Raw genomic sequence first — 18,257 nt, 5'->3', positions numbered from 1 at the left:
CTTCGTTCCACTTTCTTTCCTAGGCCAGCCCGAAGACAATCCCGCTGCTCAACGAAGCGCCCATCCCAGCCCAATGACCTTAAATACGACGTCCGTTACTGGGCTGTCCAAAGACCGAAGTACGTCAGACCGACAGTGGTACGGCACTGCCATACGCCGTTTGATAGCACACCCGCAACTATTCCCTTTCTCTCTCCTACTCTCTCACCCACTCGTCCCGTTAACTTCAAATGCGAACAAGCTCCCCACGTGACCCCATTTGCCTCTATGACATGTTCATCCCAGTCTGCTGAATTTTCCGTTCCAATTTAACCATTTCTCGTGTGTCGCCATCACTTCACTTTTCGAAGGAGCTATTGTGCCCGACAGCAGCAACATCGGTGAGTCTCTACAGTTTTCCTGACCATCATGTTTCAATGCTTCCTGTCGACACCCATCCGCTTTGCTGATTCCCCACTTCATCATTCACACTTACGCTTTTTGTGCCCCTGGCCATGAGCCCAACTGTCCAAGGCCACGAGGTCTCAGCGGTGGTTTTAGGTTTTAGTTCAGTTTGACGGGCTGTATGACACGAACCCTGCTGCTTCAGCAGATCTGGTTTTTCACAGTTACACCTTTCTTGTCATGTGTCAGGCAGAGGCCTCTTGTTTTGGCCTCCCTCACTTTGTGTTTCTGCCACAAGGCATAGAAGGCCAACGACATGCTGAAGTCATTGAAGGTTGTTTTCGTAAAGTATTTGTTGTTTCTGGACTCAAATATTGCAATATAAACCTGATGTTCCGATAGGCTCTAAGGAGTGGTCTTAGACTGATTTCCGCATAAGCGCGAAATCGCAATTTCTAGGCAGGTGTGAAATATTTTTGGATCCAAGCCCAACCGTAGCGCTTCGCGTGCTTCTCGTATAGTAAGTAGACACAAATTCAGTATGCTCCTTAATGACTGTACTTGTCTTGCGTTCTGATTCTTCCACACTTAATTAGACTTTCTTGAATCCCAAGTCTCGCAGCACCAGACAGGTGAGGCCTTTTACCTCCACATAGGCAGCCCGTAGCCCGTAAGAAATAACATCAATTCTACTGTCTTCTTCATAACAATCTACCATCCCATATCTTACAATATTAGCGCCCCTTCCTTCTTGAACATTGACTCCCAGCTATCGTGCTTACGTTTATACAGGACTCGACTCTGGTTTTCGGTATTTGGTTAGGTTTACAAGTTCATGTGCACCTGAAAATTTGAAACCCTCTGTTTTGTCTTATTTTCTGCCGCCTGTGACAAAGTTCGTACCATATACACTTGACATTCTTATCGATGTGTTGTCACTCACTTTTGCAGTCCTATCTAGGCCATACAATCACATTGGAGGTCAAAGTTGGAGCTAATATGCCTGTAATACGGTCCAGACGAACGTTAAAATTTAATCCGTATTGCTTCATCAACAAAAGCATTTCAACCCAAATCCAATAACCGATAATGCCACGACTGCCGATTTCCTCTAGGCGGTGGTTAGACCCTTAATCTCCATCATCCCCTCCCTCAGTATGTCCAAAGAGGGCACTGGCAGCCCAGAGGCCAAGCTCTCAGCCATATGACCCTTCAATGCCATTCGATAGAGAACTCTAATTAACTTGAGGCTCTTCGACAGTAGTCTTCCTGTTCATCAGCAGCCTTATTCCCTCACTGTTACCAGAAGAACTTCAGGTTTACACAGAAATAATAAGTCTACGAACTCTAGTACATAATGTATAAAACGGAGATGCCCCCATCCAAAGCACTCAGCCGGTCGCTTCCTTCTGACTTTTGATCCAACCTGTGAATCGTCAGATCCCGCAGAAGCGTCTATTTTAAGATCAGTCAACGCCTGGAATGTCGTTACTAGGTCCTGATATACAACGCTAGTGACCTGATCCCGCTCGAGCACCTAAATATGCTATCTTGACAGCATGAAACATGCTTGACACGTCCCGCAAAACTGGACGGCGCAAAAACCGAAACTGTCCCTGCGTTACCCAGTACTGATGCAATACAAAGATTAAACAATACAGTACGTCTACTAGCATCATAGTTTTTTTCTCTCCTCTACCAGTATTCCAAAAACTTAAGAGAGTGCTGGCCCTATTTAATTGCAAAGACAGCTTTTTTTCTCTCCTCTACCAGTTATTCCAAAACTTAAGAGAGTGCTAGCCCCATTTAATTGCAAAGACAGCTCAATGAAATTTCGCCCTCCAAATCTCTGAATTCGGCCGCTTAAAACTGCCAAGCAGATCCGTTTCCATTCACTGGACTGGACCAGTCAGTACTTCTGATTGGACTCAGCCGGTGCCTCTAACGGATGTGGGAATTGCCATTATTTAATAAGCTTGCGCTATTCAGTTCGGCTATCCCAAAGCCAAAAATATCAAGGCCATCGGAGTTGCTGCACACCTTGTGGTTGGCTTCCGAGCTTTGTCATAGTTTGCCAACAAAGGTGGTCTCGCTTGTAGATCTCTCATTAATTAGACCTCTACTGTATCCAGAAGTGCGGACTTCTTCAGCTACAAACCGACACTTCTAACACCATGGCATTTTATTGTTCAGAAGAATGCCGAAACTGCCCAGCTGCTCTTCGGTTGTAAATCAGTACACAGGCAGTCGGCAATCCAAAATCGTTGTCCCCTTGTTTTGAATAAAGTGATAAAGGTCGACTGACAGACGGTGTTTAAGCCAGGCTGGGCGACCTGCACTTCCTTTACTATTTGTCAACAGCAAATACGCTAAACTTGATACCCTTTTCTGACTCCACGAATTTCGGATTCGGGAGTTGCCTGTTGCAATTCACTACAGCACCTCAGAACTGAAACTAAAGATGTCACATTTTGCCTTCTCCGCGCAAAAGTTATACGAAGATATCCCCCGTGCATTCGTTTAACGCCCTCTCAAACGTTGTGGAGAAAGCAGAAATGCGGCTGCCAGTAATTTTAACGGAAATCTCCGAAATTGAGCCAAGAACATAGCAAGTTCCAAAGGTGCAAATTCGAAATTAAATAACCACAAAAGTAACACTGATTACTTCCAGGATAATTCAACACTTGGTTGGATCATATATATGTCAATTAATGCTACATTCTAAAGCAAGTGTTGTCCTCCGATGCACCACGTCTTTTGTGGAAAATTGCATATGCCAAAAAGTGACCCATACAAGATCACTCTGAAAATCGTCACAAGCACCAGGCAGTAGCAAAATAAATTGTTGAGTGACATACAGTTGCTTGGCCGGTAAAGGGATTAGCGTGCAACTCGTGCATAACAGCAAAATGACGAATAAAGAAGAGAACCATGAAGANCATACATAGGTCCTTGTCCACTACAAGTCTGATGGAATATTTTTCTAGCCTGGATGCCTAAATGGGGCTCAGAAGTTTAGGCTCGAACTCTGAACTCCACTACATATAACTTTTAGTCCGTCAGGGACACGTCGCAGCTTTCGAAAGTTCAATTCCCTTGTACGAATACTGAGCGCCGACTGTCATATTTCCGTTAAAGTTTGCTTGAATGTACGCAAGTCCTACGTTAGGCGCGGAATTACGAATTTTATTTGCTGTCATAGTTCAGCGCGATCCCTCCGTAAGGGCTGTGAATAAACTTGTGCATTCGTTGTAATTGAAAATGCTTAAAAATTGTACGTGAACAATAATTACATTCATTTTATCAGCATAAAAAAAACAAAAGAAGCAGCCAATCACGGCGTATACATGAGAATGCTTCCTATGGCTGCAGCAGCTACCCGTCAGACAAAACAAAAGGGGGCCTATCATCGTGATAGACAACACAAATTGTACCGAGTTCCCAGCGAAGTTCGGTCCTCACCGGTAGAATGACACCCTGATAATAACTTCCAACCACCTTGGGCACAAACACCCAAGGTGTAAGTTCCTCATGGAAAATTCCCTGTCATCCAATGTCTAGGCCTAAACCAAATAAAGAAGTGTGGGGCTCCACTGAAGTACGGGACACCATCATCGGAGGGGTGGCAATATGTTGCGGCTGAATTGGGGAAGGAGTGGACCACCCAAGATACGCATGACAATTACGGTGAACATTGGATTCTACTGTCGAGCAGGTCATTGTGTACGTTTTTCTTAGGGAGACGCTATGCCATTGGCTTACAAAAACACACGAGGGGTGGCAATATGTTGCGGCTGAATTGGGGAAGGAGTGGACCACCCAAGATACGCATGACAATTACGGTGAACATTGGATTCTACTGTCGAGTAGGTCATTGTGCACGTTTTTCTTAGGAAGATGCTATGCCATTTGGCTTACAAAAACACACCGCGAATGGAGCCATATGCTGGTGGAATCTGGTGGTAATTGCTTTAGCTACTTGTGTTTTTCATACGCTCTCAGTGCGCTGTTGTGCAAGTAACTATGTGATGGATAATAAACACCTAGATTGTGACATGATTAGAATGTCCTGGGGAGAACGGCCCCTAGTTCGCCCCACACCCAAACGCCCAGTGGCTCTACATCACTCACAGGTGGATCATTCACGCACAGCGTTTGTTGGCTAAAATTATATGTGTCTGCTAAGTGCTTTTGAGACGCAGATGGATGTCGGAAATGCCATGCGCACCATGCCGACACCCTGGAACATGGCGTCCAGAAGATCTCCCAGCGAAGTGAGCGGCTTAGCGGTGAATATGAGGTGTACGTCGCCTAGCAATGTGACCGGCGAGAAATTCGGGAGACAGAGATGTTCTACTTGTGGTTTACCGCACGTCGACATATGCTGTCAACCATGTTTTAGACATGTTGTCACAGGCACACTAAACATAGATTACTATCAGACTGACTTTTATGAGATGAGAGCACATTGTTTATAACACTTGGGTTCTGAATCAAACCTCTAGCCAGTTCTCGAACTTAGCGTACACCTCCTCGGTATCCGGAAACCGTTCATCCACATTCATAAGTTGTATCTTAACACATGCATTGCATAGGCCAGTTTCTATTCATTTAAGTACAAGACCAGAGAGCACCTTCTGTGTGCTGCTTCACGGCTTATGCTATGGCACCATTGCACCACAAAATGGTACATAGTTGTCCAAGGATAGCTGGAACAACGTCTCGACCACTGGCTCGGTCAGTCAGCCTTTTGTGGTTCCCACACTATATGGCATTCTACACCAATGGACGATACCCCTTGTGATCACTGTGGCCTGTCGGCTGACCCTGATGATTGCCAGTGCCCGCAGGACCAAATAACATATAATGGCTATTGACGTGATATCGTACCTTGTCCGCTGTGTGGAGATCTGCGGACATCCTCCAGGTGAGTTTGTACGTGGTACAGAGAATTTTCTTCAGGCACCGTCCCGCAAACACAACCCTCTTGTTACCTGTTGATTATCTTAAAGGGTGCGCTCTGAATTGGACATTCATTGGTCCCTGGAAGCCCAGGCGAGCCTGTTCTATGAAGCTGCTGCACTCAAAATATCAGCAGTTGATTTGGACTGAGGATGTAATCTAGACCCATGTATGCTATGCTAGACTCTGCATCTGAATCGCGAGATGGCAACTTCGTCTGATTACCAAATAGTCGAATGCCTCCCATGTTCCCTGCAGGATCGCTCTCCCGGCTGTTGGCTTGACGTCGTATTCCGGCTAGCGTGCTGGCGTGCTGCCGTGACCATAGAAAGAATGACACCAAACAGTACTAATCAAAACTAATGGAGATGTATGATAGAATGCCGGGTACGTAATGGCAAATCACTGAAATCAAACGCTAATTCACCCCTGTAGGTTCTTCAAGCACTCCGAAATATAAAAAGGTTTCTCTGACTTTGAAGGTTCGACAACAGGTACTTGCGGATCATTAAATCGTCCCTAGACCATATTCATGGTCATACGCTTCAAAAAGCCAGGGGTCCTTGGACGCTTTAGATCAAGTCTCAACCATATAGAAAGACCACACTTATGACGAAACTGTGTAGGCCTATTTTTGGCCAAAATTACGCTAGTTTCTAATTAACTGTACGTTACTGAATACCAAGAATGGTACATCGTGGTAGATATTTATTCCTCATTCTCAACAACGGGACCGTTGGGTAATAAAATTATCACTATTTTATTGTAACGGTAAATAATTTTGGCGCCTTTGCCAAATATAAGGGAGAATAAATTGGCCACCCATTGTCATTTGAAAATCATCATCGAGCGAATGTTGTCTACAGAATACGTAAAATCGAAGCCTCCACACTACTACAAATAAATAAGTACTATTTTTCGAACAGTGGTTCCATAATGGTTAAGTGCAAGCAAGTCAGAGCGACAGCACTTACTTTAAGGGTGATACCAAGCCCTTCCGTATTAGATAAGGCTGGGATTATTATTTTGGTCCTCATACTCAGCGACACGCATATGTACGGGCGTAGAAGTTGCGTTAAGAAGCCATGTTGGGCGATAGTGCGTAGGATTATTGCGATAACGATTCATCGTCGGCTAAGTTTTCCGACATTGTCGTTGCTGCTTCCAGGGAAATCGAGCTTGAGGAGTTTAGTTTTTTCACAGGAAAATACTCTTCACAAAAGTAACCGCAACTTTCATGCTGATTGACGAAGAAGGCTGTATCATCTCTTGACAGATTGCGCGTGGCTCATGGGGGAAAACACTACTGCAGTTGTCCGGTGACCCAAATATTTTACAGTACATCACGCTATCTGAATGTATCGTGCTCGACTCAAGGAGATGGTGAACAACAATGGTGTTGGAACCAACCTCTGCCAAACCGATTGCATCTAACAAGTAGAATCAACCCATACTTCATCCACGTATTGAACTGGATGGAAATTGCATTCGAAATTAGGCAGAAGTTATCCTCAGCCTTTTAAACACCATGAACAGCTACGCTTTGCAACGTCTTTAATCTTTGTCCTGTTGCCGATCCTTAGAAACAAACCCCCAATTCCCCCGAAACAATAGTGTCCACTAAGGCGAATTTTTTACACGAAAGTTTAGCATTTGAAGGTATTTATTCGAACTTTCAATACCCTTCACACGGAGGCAAATTTTAACAAAAAGTGTTTCAGCAAGCTCAAGGTCCAATTTGAGCTTGTGGTTCCTTTTTTTAATAACTGTACGATGTCTCTGTAAAGACGGTAGGGAATCTTGCGGAAAAGTTGGTTTCTTCAAATGTGTTACCCTTTACTGCATTTAGAGAATATTTTGAGAGAACACATGAACTCTAGTTTTATCGTCTTTACCCTCCCAATCTCAAAGTGGACCATCCATTTTCGAAACATCCAGAAAGAATTTCCGCACCGTTGCAGCAGGTGCCCACCAAACACAGCCAGGAAATTTATCGAAGCTAGTGTGTTTGGCGGGCCTTTTTATAGTCAGCACACGCTATATTGGGTGCTTGGCAAGATTTATCTTCACCGGTATACTTCTTCCTTGAAAGTGCCATCGGGGGGTAGTTGGTTAATGGTTACTGCGGGCAGACAGTATAATAATCTGGCCAGAGCTTTGAAGTTTCGGCACCAAATCCGACGGTGTTAGACCGTCATTTGTGCATATGCAACACGCTCGGGAGAAAAGTGGCAGATATATTAGTGAACCACGTTCCCGGTTGCTGCGACGTTATACTTTGGCCTATGGACAGCTTCGTACACGAACACCCGAAAAATTAGGAGAGCATGGGTTAAAGATAACTTAGGGGTCATCGAGGGCGAATGGCGATTTCTTGCTCCACTGGACTGCAGCTCATAATATCAGACAGTTGAAAATGGTTTCATTTTCTAACTGCCGTCATTAGACGGCACTGCCCGGTTTAAGAAACGAAGGACGATGTTATGTTGGAGATAGTTAAGAATAACAGTATGCGAATGACGCGAACCGGCCGGGGCCATATGCGAAAATGTGTAACGTTCATTGACCACATTTTGTGGCCCCGGGTTCATCGGCAATTATGTAATCATCCATTAAACTGTGTAGCAAATGCAAGCGTGTGCGTAAACGATTCCTGAAAATGAGGCTGAGACCCACGTGCCTACGTAGCTCCCTCGTGTTACCAGGTGGTCAGATTGCAGGCATCCGGGAAGTAGAATTATCGTGCATTTAAGCGCCATATGGTCAAAAAGGGATTAGAAAGCCATTACAGATAACCGTTGGATCGGTTCAGCGACGTTCGTGCAGAGAGTGGGTTAGGAAGCGGCACATGAATACAATTTGCCAGTTGTGGTCCAGGCTGAGTTGCAGAAAACTGATTAGAGATATGGATAGGTTTCCGATATTACGTGCATTGTGGAAAGTAGTGTCAACTATTTCTGTAGGTTGTGTGAGTCGTGATGAATTAATGGTTCAAAGCATGCAGGTAGAGGCAACCGGAGAGAAACTTGAAGTGTTGAACGTTCGAACTATAGGGTAAATTCAGCATGACACACTTACAGCCTTGGGAATTGGGTAGACCTTGGCTCAACCAGGGCCAGGGTCTGTGGAAGTTGAGGACTTGGCACAGATGATTGTGTCGATGCTTACATATAGGTGGCGGAAGAGAAGGCTAACCAATTAGGAGAAGCGTGGATCGGCACTCAAGGCGCGTTCGGTGGATGCATCATGGGAAGTCAGTTTCAATCGACTGCTTAGAGAACAAAGACGGGGGTGGTAGTATTGTGACAGTCAATGATAGTTGGACGTAGGATGAATGGTACCTGTTCCTGGTGCAATTAAAGGTAGGGAGAAACTTACAGTCCTCAGTTAGGTCATCATCGCCATCATCAGAGACAGTTAAGCTGCATCGAGAGTCGCTGTCTCGGTCACCGTTGTATTCGGATAGTCTAGACGTCATTGTGGGGGTGAACATGGTTGGCGATTTGTTGGCACGAATGATGAGTTAGATGAGACCCAAACCCATAGGACGGACATAAAAAAGTACCTCAGGGGAGCTTGAACTAGCAAAGCGCTTTCAGCATGTTAGGCGTGTCTGAACTTCAGGAGTTTTTGTGATCATAATCAAATGCTAAATATGACAAAAGATCCGGTTTCTAAGCGCGAGAAAAGTTGCCTTAAAGCGGGGCCAGAGGACTGATCCCCAAGGTAGTGAGAGTGCTACAGAAGTTGGGTGTGGGATGTTTACAAGTTATTTTAAGGAAAACAGGGCTTTTTTTTCTAATAATCTACAGGGCACAATTGGTGGCAAGCAGAAGTGGAGCGAAGTTAAATTTTAATGCAGTAAAGGAGGGGATTCGATGTTAATTACTGGCTAAATAATTAGATCCACGCTACAGCTAAATCCGTGGGTACACGTGTGAAGAAGAATGAAGTCTTTGAATTTCCAGGATCACTGTTATGCCAATTTGAATTACGACCGTCTTATGTATTCCGCTCTTTATCCTTAAATATGCTGTGTCTTGTAACGTGTATGATCCCTAAAACTTGAAGTCGCGCATCGGTTTACACACAGATCCTTCATCATCGACGATGTGATTAAATGGGCAATTTTCATGTTTTTCTTTGACTGTAAGACATCCGAAAGATTTTACCTAAGACAGATGATTCATAATGCATTTCCCTCCAAAAGCCCTGTCGCGTAAAACACACTTTCGGAAAGTGATTTTAGCTCTCCATCACATGGTGCCACAAGAAGCAGCGTGGACCAGCAGCTTCAAAGAGTTTATGACCTTTGCCAAAAACTGGATCGCATTGTTTGTTCTTCGCTGGTATATTGTTCATTCACAAGTGGCCGAAACTCTTTTATCCTTATTCTGTACCTTGAACAAATTTCTGAAAACGAGTTGTTTCAGCGTCAAACATGTCTGAAACCTGCTGGCTCCCTAGCCAGTTAGAATGAACTTACAGATGCTAGCCGTCAATGCATTTGTTAAGCACTTTTGCACCTACTGCTTCACTAGATTTTACTTTCACTCTATATGATGCGCCTGAGAAATATGAAGTTGAGAAACATGTAGAAGAAAGGAAAACAAGCTACAGTCCTTCATTTTATGCTGGGCTTGTGCGTCGTCATAATCATAGACGAGAACACCAGATGAGGACACCGGTGCTTAACTGTCACAACGACGTAAAGGTTTATTTGAATACAGACAAAAGGAGAAACGGGACAATGAGGATATCTAAAGCTTGTCTCCAAGCAACTGTAATACTCAACCAGACAAAATGAATGGTATCTGGTAGCATTAAAGCCGTCAATATATGTTATACGACATGCTCACAATATGTCCAGCCAAGCACAGAAGTATCACGGGGATTCAATCCCAAAATTTGTATTTTCTATTGTTTTTTTCAAACGTTATAACAATTTGGGTGGATATTCCGGGTTGATAAATTTCTTGGACGGGAGATCATTAAGCAGAGATCTTGGAGGCCTTCCAGTGTTTGCCTGATTGTTTTATCAACGAAGAAGTCAAACAACATGAAAAGAGTGGAAATCACTGTCGGGTAAAACGTTCCCAGGCTCCCATAAATATGGGAATGCAAGCAGCACGCGATATTCACAACCACAATAAGTTGCGTAACAGGTTAAAAAGAAAAGAAACCGATTCCAGCACACACAAGAGCAGTCTGTTGTCCGGATTGTTTCAGAGTGCAAACTTTAAAAGCTCCCAGATTAACTGAGTGTCTGAGCCCAAGGAGTGATTCTGAGTTGTCCGCGGCCGTGGTGTATGAGTTGGAAGCATGTTTTGCAGCTGGCGGCAATTGGCTGCAAGCAGATCTATTATTCCTTAAGAGTAGGACTAGGGAATTGTTGATAGAAAAATGCTGAGGGGAAAAAAGAACTTACAGAACCAATATTCAGACGTAAGTAACAACTTTTCTCCTTTCACATTGGAAGAAACTCAACACTGTGCAAACTTGATAATTTAGTTACATACTACTTTCGAATCTAGGTCGGAAATCATCTTCCAACAATTTCTTTGCACAAGTAACTACAAAGGAGAAAGTTCAGTCACATAGAAAGATATAATTTTGCAAGCCTGTAAGGCAATCCTAGCTTTGTCGGAAAATCACTAGCGTCTCCATAACAGAATCTTTTATAACCCTGAATCCACAGGTTCAAGTTTCCTTGTTCATCGTTAAAATCGTTAATGACATTTTTCGAAAAAGGCGGTTATTCTCAAGGTTGAGGATTTTGGTCACTCCAAACCTCTCGGGATATTCCCTAACCTCTCATACGTACAGCGCTGCCTCATTATGTGTCAACACACCACTTACCCAAAATGACCTTTGAAATGCCTCAGTTCAGTCTCTGTGACTTCGGTATGTAGTGGCTCACGATCCCGGGTAAAGGCTCCCCGTGCAGCTCAGCGTTACTGCTGCAGGCTACTCAATTTACGGTGTGGTTTTTGTTCTAATGGTATCACTTCTTAATTACTTTTCCTTGACACCTATGTCTAATGACAAAAATGTCTTCCTTATCAATCTGTGACCTGGTTTTGACGTAAACGTTCACAGGAGAGAACCTTTACGTCTTTGACGAACACCCTGATGCACTGTAGACTCCTGCGATGAAGCCAGAAAATGATGAACACTTTGCTACATGAGGAAATTTGATAAAAACATCCAGAGGGCGATAACGCAGACAGAACTGAATTGTTGATTTGCTGTGCTTGCAGGACATTCACATTCAGTGTCATCTGACGATTTTCGCAGGTGCGTTATCCACAATTATACTTTTTAAGGCCCTGATTCCTCACATCTACTTTTTACAGATTTGGGTGTCACAGCCAAACATGCAAAAAGAGGCAGAGCCTTGAAATTGTATACCAAGGTCTAAACCGTCGAAATAATCTCATTAAAAAATACTGCCTTTAACGGCTCAATACTACAGGAGTTCATGGCTCAAGCATAATATTTCTGGCTCAACTTGGACGTCTTAAACTGACAAATTTGTAGATAGGTAAGATAACATGTGATCCCTAAAGGGTTAGGATATTATGGACAACTGATTTCAGGTGAGCTTCTAGATTCAGACCAAAGGTTGCAAATATATGAGTAACTAGATAAATTTCCGTACGGTTTGGTCGGGGTATTGCGTAATCAAATACAGTTAAGGAAGGTTGCACCATCTTGAGTCCGGCCTTCACTATGTCTAATCACCTTTAGGAAAAACAGATTTGTAATTAAAGATTGCTTTCTCCACGGGTGTATTCTTTGCTTACTCAAAATATTTCACGTCAAGCGCCGGGACAATAACGTAATCATCTCCACAGTATGAAAGTATTTTTGAAAAGTACAAGAGTGGTTGGAAGTATTCCACGAATTGATGAAAAACGTTTTAATGTGTACGAAGACTTTCATCTTTATAAGGTGCAGCTCGGTAGCCACAAGAACACACCAAGGATAGCAGTAATCTTACAAGCAGCTTTGGTCATTTCTCGACTCAAAAATTCTTATTAGTTCTATTGAAAAAGCCTATCTATGGGGTATCAAGCCTACACATTACTGAGTTCAGGACTTATGACCATTACAAAATATTACTCTCCAACTTCCACGCATTTGCTACAGTCTAAAGTGGTCTGTACACTCAGATTGTAGCTCATGTGACAGTGTCGTCGCCTATAGATAACTGAACGTGATAATGATAATGCGGTCTGTAGAGTAAGTTTATGCAAGCCTTGTCAAGGTCAAGGGTTAGTTACTGTTGAGCTGATAGTCTCTCGACATTAGCCGAAGAATTTGTGACCCAAGAACAGAAAGAGTAATTTGAAGAGCGGGAATAACAAATTCAGCCGGTGTTACGCGGCTGACCGCTTTTTCCAATATACAGCGCACCGTCTACTCCATATTCTAAAGGGAATATCCTCTGTCAGCAGGATTAAATGGGTTCTTTGGTGCGACGTTTTTTGAAAAAAAAACACAGGAGTCGGACGTTTGAGAAAGTTTGAGTCACTAATGGAACAGAACCACATTCTCCGTCATACCTAGCAGAAAATGTGAGAACCAATGATATTTTGCCGATCTACGTCTCTAAATGCAAGAACTTTCCTCCGCCTCAAACTTCAAGGTTAATCCCTGTTAAGTTGGTGCACCTGTATGCGACTGATTTTATCACTCTCTGGCTCTCTTGAAAGCCAAAAACCCATTCAAACCTAGCTTTTCGGTTTCTTCTACCGTGTATCCCTGTTTTCTGACATGAACATAAATCAGCTGATTAAGCGGATAACGCATTACTTGTGGAAAAGAAAACTGCACATGATGTGCAACTAATAAAATCGCAGCCCCTCCCCAAACCGCGGTATTTAGGCACAAGCAAACCTTATGTTTCGCCAAAGATCCACGCTTTTACTGACTCAGATTGTTACAAATGAGCCCAGCGATTGGAAGGAATGTTAAAGCATGTTTAGGTGAAGTTGGTGACCATAATCGGTGGATGAATTCGTAACTCTGTTGAATTCATTGCCACTTTTCATTCTCTATTGTGTTAGGTTCACATTCAATCATTATTTACAACCGTTTTAGCGCAGACAGTAGATTTTCTTTATGCTTAATAGCTTGTTTTAACATCAGCTCAGTATTTTTCTCATTTATCAGGAACAATGTCTTATTTTGTACCCAAAGTATTAAATACAGTCGCCAAACTGACGGTCTTGGGAGGAACAGTCAGTCCATTTGGCATCATTCTTACCATTGAATTTCATGACATACGTATACGTCGCTTCAGTTATACAAACGATACTTAGGTGACGTTGGTGTAGCTGCTGAGCAGCGCCCACAATTGGAGGAAATCCTTTCCGCCCCTAAATAACGTTGTTTAGGAAAATCAAATACCTTGCCTTCCTGGACCATATGAAGCGATTTGCTGTTTGGTCTGTTGTAAAACTAATTGGACAGAAGGATACCAGAAATTCTATATTTTGTCCAATACGATACAATTAGAAGGACCACTTGTTTGTAATTTGTTTCAGACCAATCTGTAAATCAGACACACATGACCACATAGAAACCGTGAAGAAGACCGTAATCCGGAAAGGATAACTGTTTTGTGCTTCGCGAACGTACAACAATAACGTTTTTCTCCCGGAAGCGGATTCATTGCTATCAATCACAAAAACTTTGACTTCAACTTCCGTTTACTTCTTTAACTTGAGTTGCGGGAAATTATAGATGGGAGAAACTGAAAGGAGACGTAAAATGAAGACGAAAGAGCGCTTTATTGGTGTATTTAGCGAATGTCATTCCATGTTTAGCCGGATTCACTCCTCATCTGTCGCCAAACATCTAATCACCCGTGACCACCGGGGTGAAATTTCTTCAGCTTTTAGAATCATGACGACAGGTGCGGAACCTCGCTTGGTGTTTAATGAAAACAAGGTTTTCGTTGAGTCTTTGTCCATAAACTAACCTGAAGCAGGCATTGCGTCCACCTCGGCCCTTGTGACCCGGTTGGAGATTATGCACTTTTCAGCTTGCGTTTGAATTTTGAACTCCCGATGTTGCCTCATGCGCTTAGTTATCATCCCGATGTTGCTCATGCGCTTAGTTATCATGTCGCATGCTAGTTTGAATGCTCCTTTTCTGTAATCATGTTGGTTCATCTTCTCACACTTTATCCAAGAATGTTTGACTACTTGCTCATGTCTTGGAACTATGCGAACACACTAAATTGAACAATCCACCCAATTGTCCCGATTCTTCCACAGGAGACTTATCAGTTCTTTCGGCCAGACTGTTATCAGAATAAGAGTTGGCGGGCTATTTTTTTCAACGACAAAGCAGGGTGCCTATATGACCCCTAATATATCCGCTCACCACAACTGCGACAATAAAAATGCGTTCAAGTCCGTGTTTACTTGTGTTTAGTCTCGCAGCTGTCTGCATCACTGGTTTTGCCGAATTTTGATTGTATTTTACAAGCCTTCTGAAGTGCCGTTTCAACTTATTTAAAGGTTACTGAACAGAGCCTTGTCCCTGTGATGTTCTTACGCCTCGGTGGATCTAGACCAATGATGGTCCATTTGGTTTCTAGAGGTAAAAGTCTGCGTCATCATCGTCAGCAAAGTCAGCGTTGACACTGATACTTCACTTTCGTACATCCAAAAATTTCAACTACACCTAGGGCCTTAAGCCGAAAAGAAGAACGCTTCGACCGATGGGCCGAATATTTCAAACGGCAATTCTCGTGGTTGTTAGTCACAACTCATCGTTTGCCTAAGAGAGTGCTGTTTTCCATGCCCAATTTAGAGTGACGGAAGCAGAGAAGTGGCCAACACTTGGGTTGGTCAAGAGTCGCCTTCTAAGGTAAAGACCGCTTGATAACCACCGTGCCTAGTTGGAGGTGCTGTGAGATATGGCTGATGATCGATTTCAGTGTCTTCTTGTTCTCAGCTTCTATCCAGATTGTCTGAATGAGTGTCTGGAGGTACAAGCACCTCAGGATGATTGTAATAGGCTGGCACCAAGTCCCTTCCCCGTTCAGTTTTCACCATGAAGCCTTCAAATAAATTATGGTTGTACACCAACGAAGCATTTGTTTTGAACACCGATTTTATGCTTTTGATGGTGCTAATGAAGTGAGGGTAACAGAAAAGAGTGAGAGGGATCTGGTGCTGGATCATCGCAAGCGTTCATAAGTGCTTACACTTGCAAGCTCTGGAAGGAAATTGACCGTACAAATGCCACTTACATCGATTAGCTACGTGTTGATGGAATAGCGTTATCTGAAATAAGTTTGATCTGGCGCGTCGGCATCAATTCGTGATAGGAAAGTAAACTGACTCTCTCCCCCAAATTGACGTGCGGCCTTGGGTTTTTATAAAGGCTTAAAATTTACAGACGATTGAAGGAAAAAGGAATGAAGACAGATAAACAGCAGTCTGGGGGACATCGTGGGACACCACGTTATATCTTATGTAACGGACAAAATTGATTCACACGTGATTTAGAGATGTAGTTTTCAAGACAGAAATTGTCGGCTGATTGCAGAACTCAAGTGGGGAATTGAACACAAATAATCTGAATTCAAAGCCTCTACCTTATCTAGTGAGGAAACCAGAATTAGGTTACCTAAGTGGGCTGTTCCCGAGCCATTCTATAATTCTGAACTACGGCTAACCGATTTCTTCCGTGGAATTTGCAGCAAACAACTTGACTACCATTCCGTCTCTAACCAAACCCGGTTTATTGATACGCACTTGTTAACACTGCAGGTGGCCGTTGACTGAATCGCCCTATTTACAGGTACAACAAATGCAATGTATTTGGTAAAAGGACAAACACGCGCTGGCTTCTTTATTCGTTCATAAAGTCGTATTCTCTTTTGTTTTTCATGGTAACTTCCAGAACCTCTTTCTTCTCATCCCAATCAGCTTTGCTCAAATTTGGATCCACTGTGTTGGGCAAGTGGAGACCAAGTTTGCTGAAAAAGACCAATAAAATGAAGTTGAAGTAATGAACTGAATTTTTCATTAACAATTTGCAAAAGCACACGGTAGTTGAGTAAGGAAAACAACTGGTAGTAATTGCAATCAGACTCCAACATAGTAGTAGTATTTTCACAGGACTAGGTAACTTTCCCGTTAACAACCGGGATAACGATCAGGTCACCCAGTGATAGACTGTCCAACAAACCAATTAAATGCCAAGAATGCGGAACCCAAAGCACCGCAAACCGCAGATAGACCTGCAAAATCCACGTAAATCTGTCATCGGTTGGCGAGACACAATGTGCGATATCACCTTACTATACATCCAACCAAGCAGTGGGAAGTGTGCGCCCAGCCGCGCACCGATAATATTCTTTCTACTGGTGACCGAATGTTCTCTAGTTAACCACAATGCCCAACAAACAGATTAAGAGCTACCTGGTCAATGACCAAAAAACGAACCCCTGTTAAAAATTTATTCATACAGTGAAGAGCTTTACTCATCAGTGACAGAATGTGCTACATTTGTAGAATTTTGTTAGCTGATATGTCCGTTTAGTGTTTCTCCCGTAGTTATCTATTCTAGGCACTATTTTGGGCTAAGTAGAATATACGTTTGGCATAAAATATGGACTTTGCCTATTTCATAAACCTCAAGAATGGCGAAACTATTCGAAAGATTTTTAGCCACCTTGTAACTAGTGCGTTCCGCTGAAAAAGCCCCAGATACACTTCGAATCCGCCGGCTACGATCAGGTTTGGTTTAGGATCCTCCCCTTAGCTAATAAGTTTCACGCTGTTTTGAGGTAAAAAAAAATAGGGAATTCAAACTACCCAAATGTCTCACCAACCAGGTTTCTAACGTCTGTTTGATAACGCAAAAAATTGTTGGTTACATATCAGTCCGTCGAGTTCATCAGTCGGCTTGTAAGCCATTGTCGGGAATCAAACCATCTTCACTGTGGAAAGCAATACTTTTACGCCACTACAAAGCACTTCGTCAAAAATAGCAAAGACCTCGGAGCAAAGTAGATTTTAGACGGACGAATAATATGGGCCTGTTTTGAAAGCAGTTGAGCGATTTTTACTTTTCCATCCGCACACAATTCTATATGGATATTGTTTCCCGGTTCTTTCTTTTTGTTTACGATTAGCAGCAACAGAAAATGTCATGGTCGGGTTTTTTGTTTATTAAAATTATTTATTTATTTATTTATTCATTTATTTACTTATTTATTAGAACGCAAACAAACGAGTGAGGAAAGAATCAAGTATTTCACTGTAACTTACTACTGTGGGGAGCGGAGATCAAGAAATTTCTCTTTTACATCCAGTTTCAGCTCTTCCTTTTTGCAGCCTGGAAGTTTGATTCGAGCCTGGATAAAACAGAACACGTTTTGGGGAAAAACGTTACGGTGAGAAGTTGACGTCTCTGACAATGATGTCTGTCCAGGCAGCCTTCACTCATTAGAAATAGATTATCGAAAGTGTACGCTATTTAAATGTCTGTGGCGAATGCTTTTGGTTTTTAGTTATCAAGCTTTTCACTGTGGCCCTACTTACTGTTTCAAAGGCACAGTTTTCCTCTCTGAGTATAATTTTAATGTGCCTCACAATGTGAGCTGTAGAGGAACCAGACAAATATCTAATAACCACGCACCGAAAGGGTATGAACGAACAATGGAAAACTGAAACACTCAGGGAAGCTATGCAAATATATGTTTTAAGTTGATCGCTTTGTAATCAGTACAAACCAGATATGGGCGTAACTGTCGTTAAACCGCACCACTCAAAATAGAGCGCACGTATAGTGTGGGGCGTTGTGTATACCAGTCATAACAGAGGTCGTATTGCAAGGCTACTTGTATGGGGTATGATGTACATAGGATGTGGTGAGTGACC

General features: G+C 42.9%; 2 protein-coding genes across 2 annotated transcripts in view; one reads left to right on the top strand and one right to left on the bottom strand.

The window, feature by feature from the left end:
* Positions 1-5,250: 5,250 nt before the first annotated feature.
* Positions 5,251-18,257, top strand: part of T265_06862 (hypothetical protein) — a gene marked incomplete at both ends in the record, with an annotated part of 63,925 nt that continues 50,918 nt past the window's right edge. Inside the window, 2 exons of the mRNA XM_009172244.1 lie at positions 5,251-5,311; positions 17,712-17,770. Coding sequence (XP_009170508.1) covers positions 5,251-5,311; positions 17,712-17,770 — 120 coding nt within the window. The remainder of the gene's footprint in view (positions 5,312-17,711; positions 17,771-18,257) is intronic.
* Positions 16,104-18,257, bottom strand: part of T265_06863 (hypothetical protein) — a gene marked incomplete at both ends in the record, with an annotated part of 41,137 nt that continues 38,983 nt past the window's right edge. The window contains 2 exons of the mRNA XM_009172245.1: positions 16,104-16,348; positions 17,646-17,731. The remainder of the gene's footprint in view (positions 16,349-17,645; positions 17,732-18,257) is intronic.

Source organism: Opisthorchis viverrini, assembly GCF_000715545.1.
Source record: "Opisthorchis viverrini unplaced genomic scaffold opera_v5_148, whole genome shotgun sequence".
NCBI lineage: Eukaryota > Metazoa > Platyhelminthes > Trematoda > Opisthorchiida > Opisthorchiidae > Opisthorchis > Opisthorchis viverrini.
The sequence above is the reverse complement of the archived record's forward strand: the minus strand, read 5'-3'. Positions and strand labels throughout refer to the sequence as shown.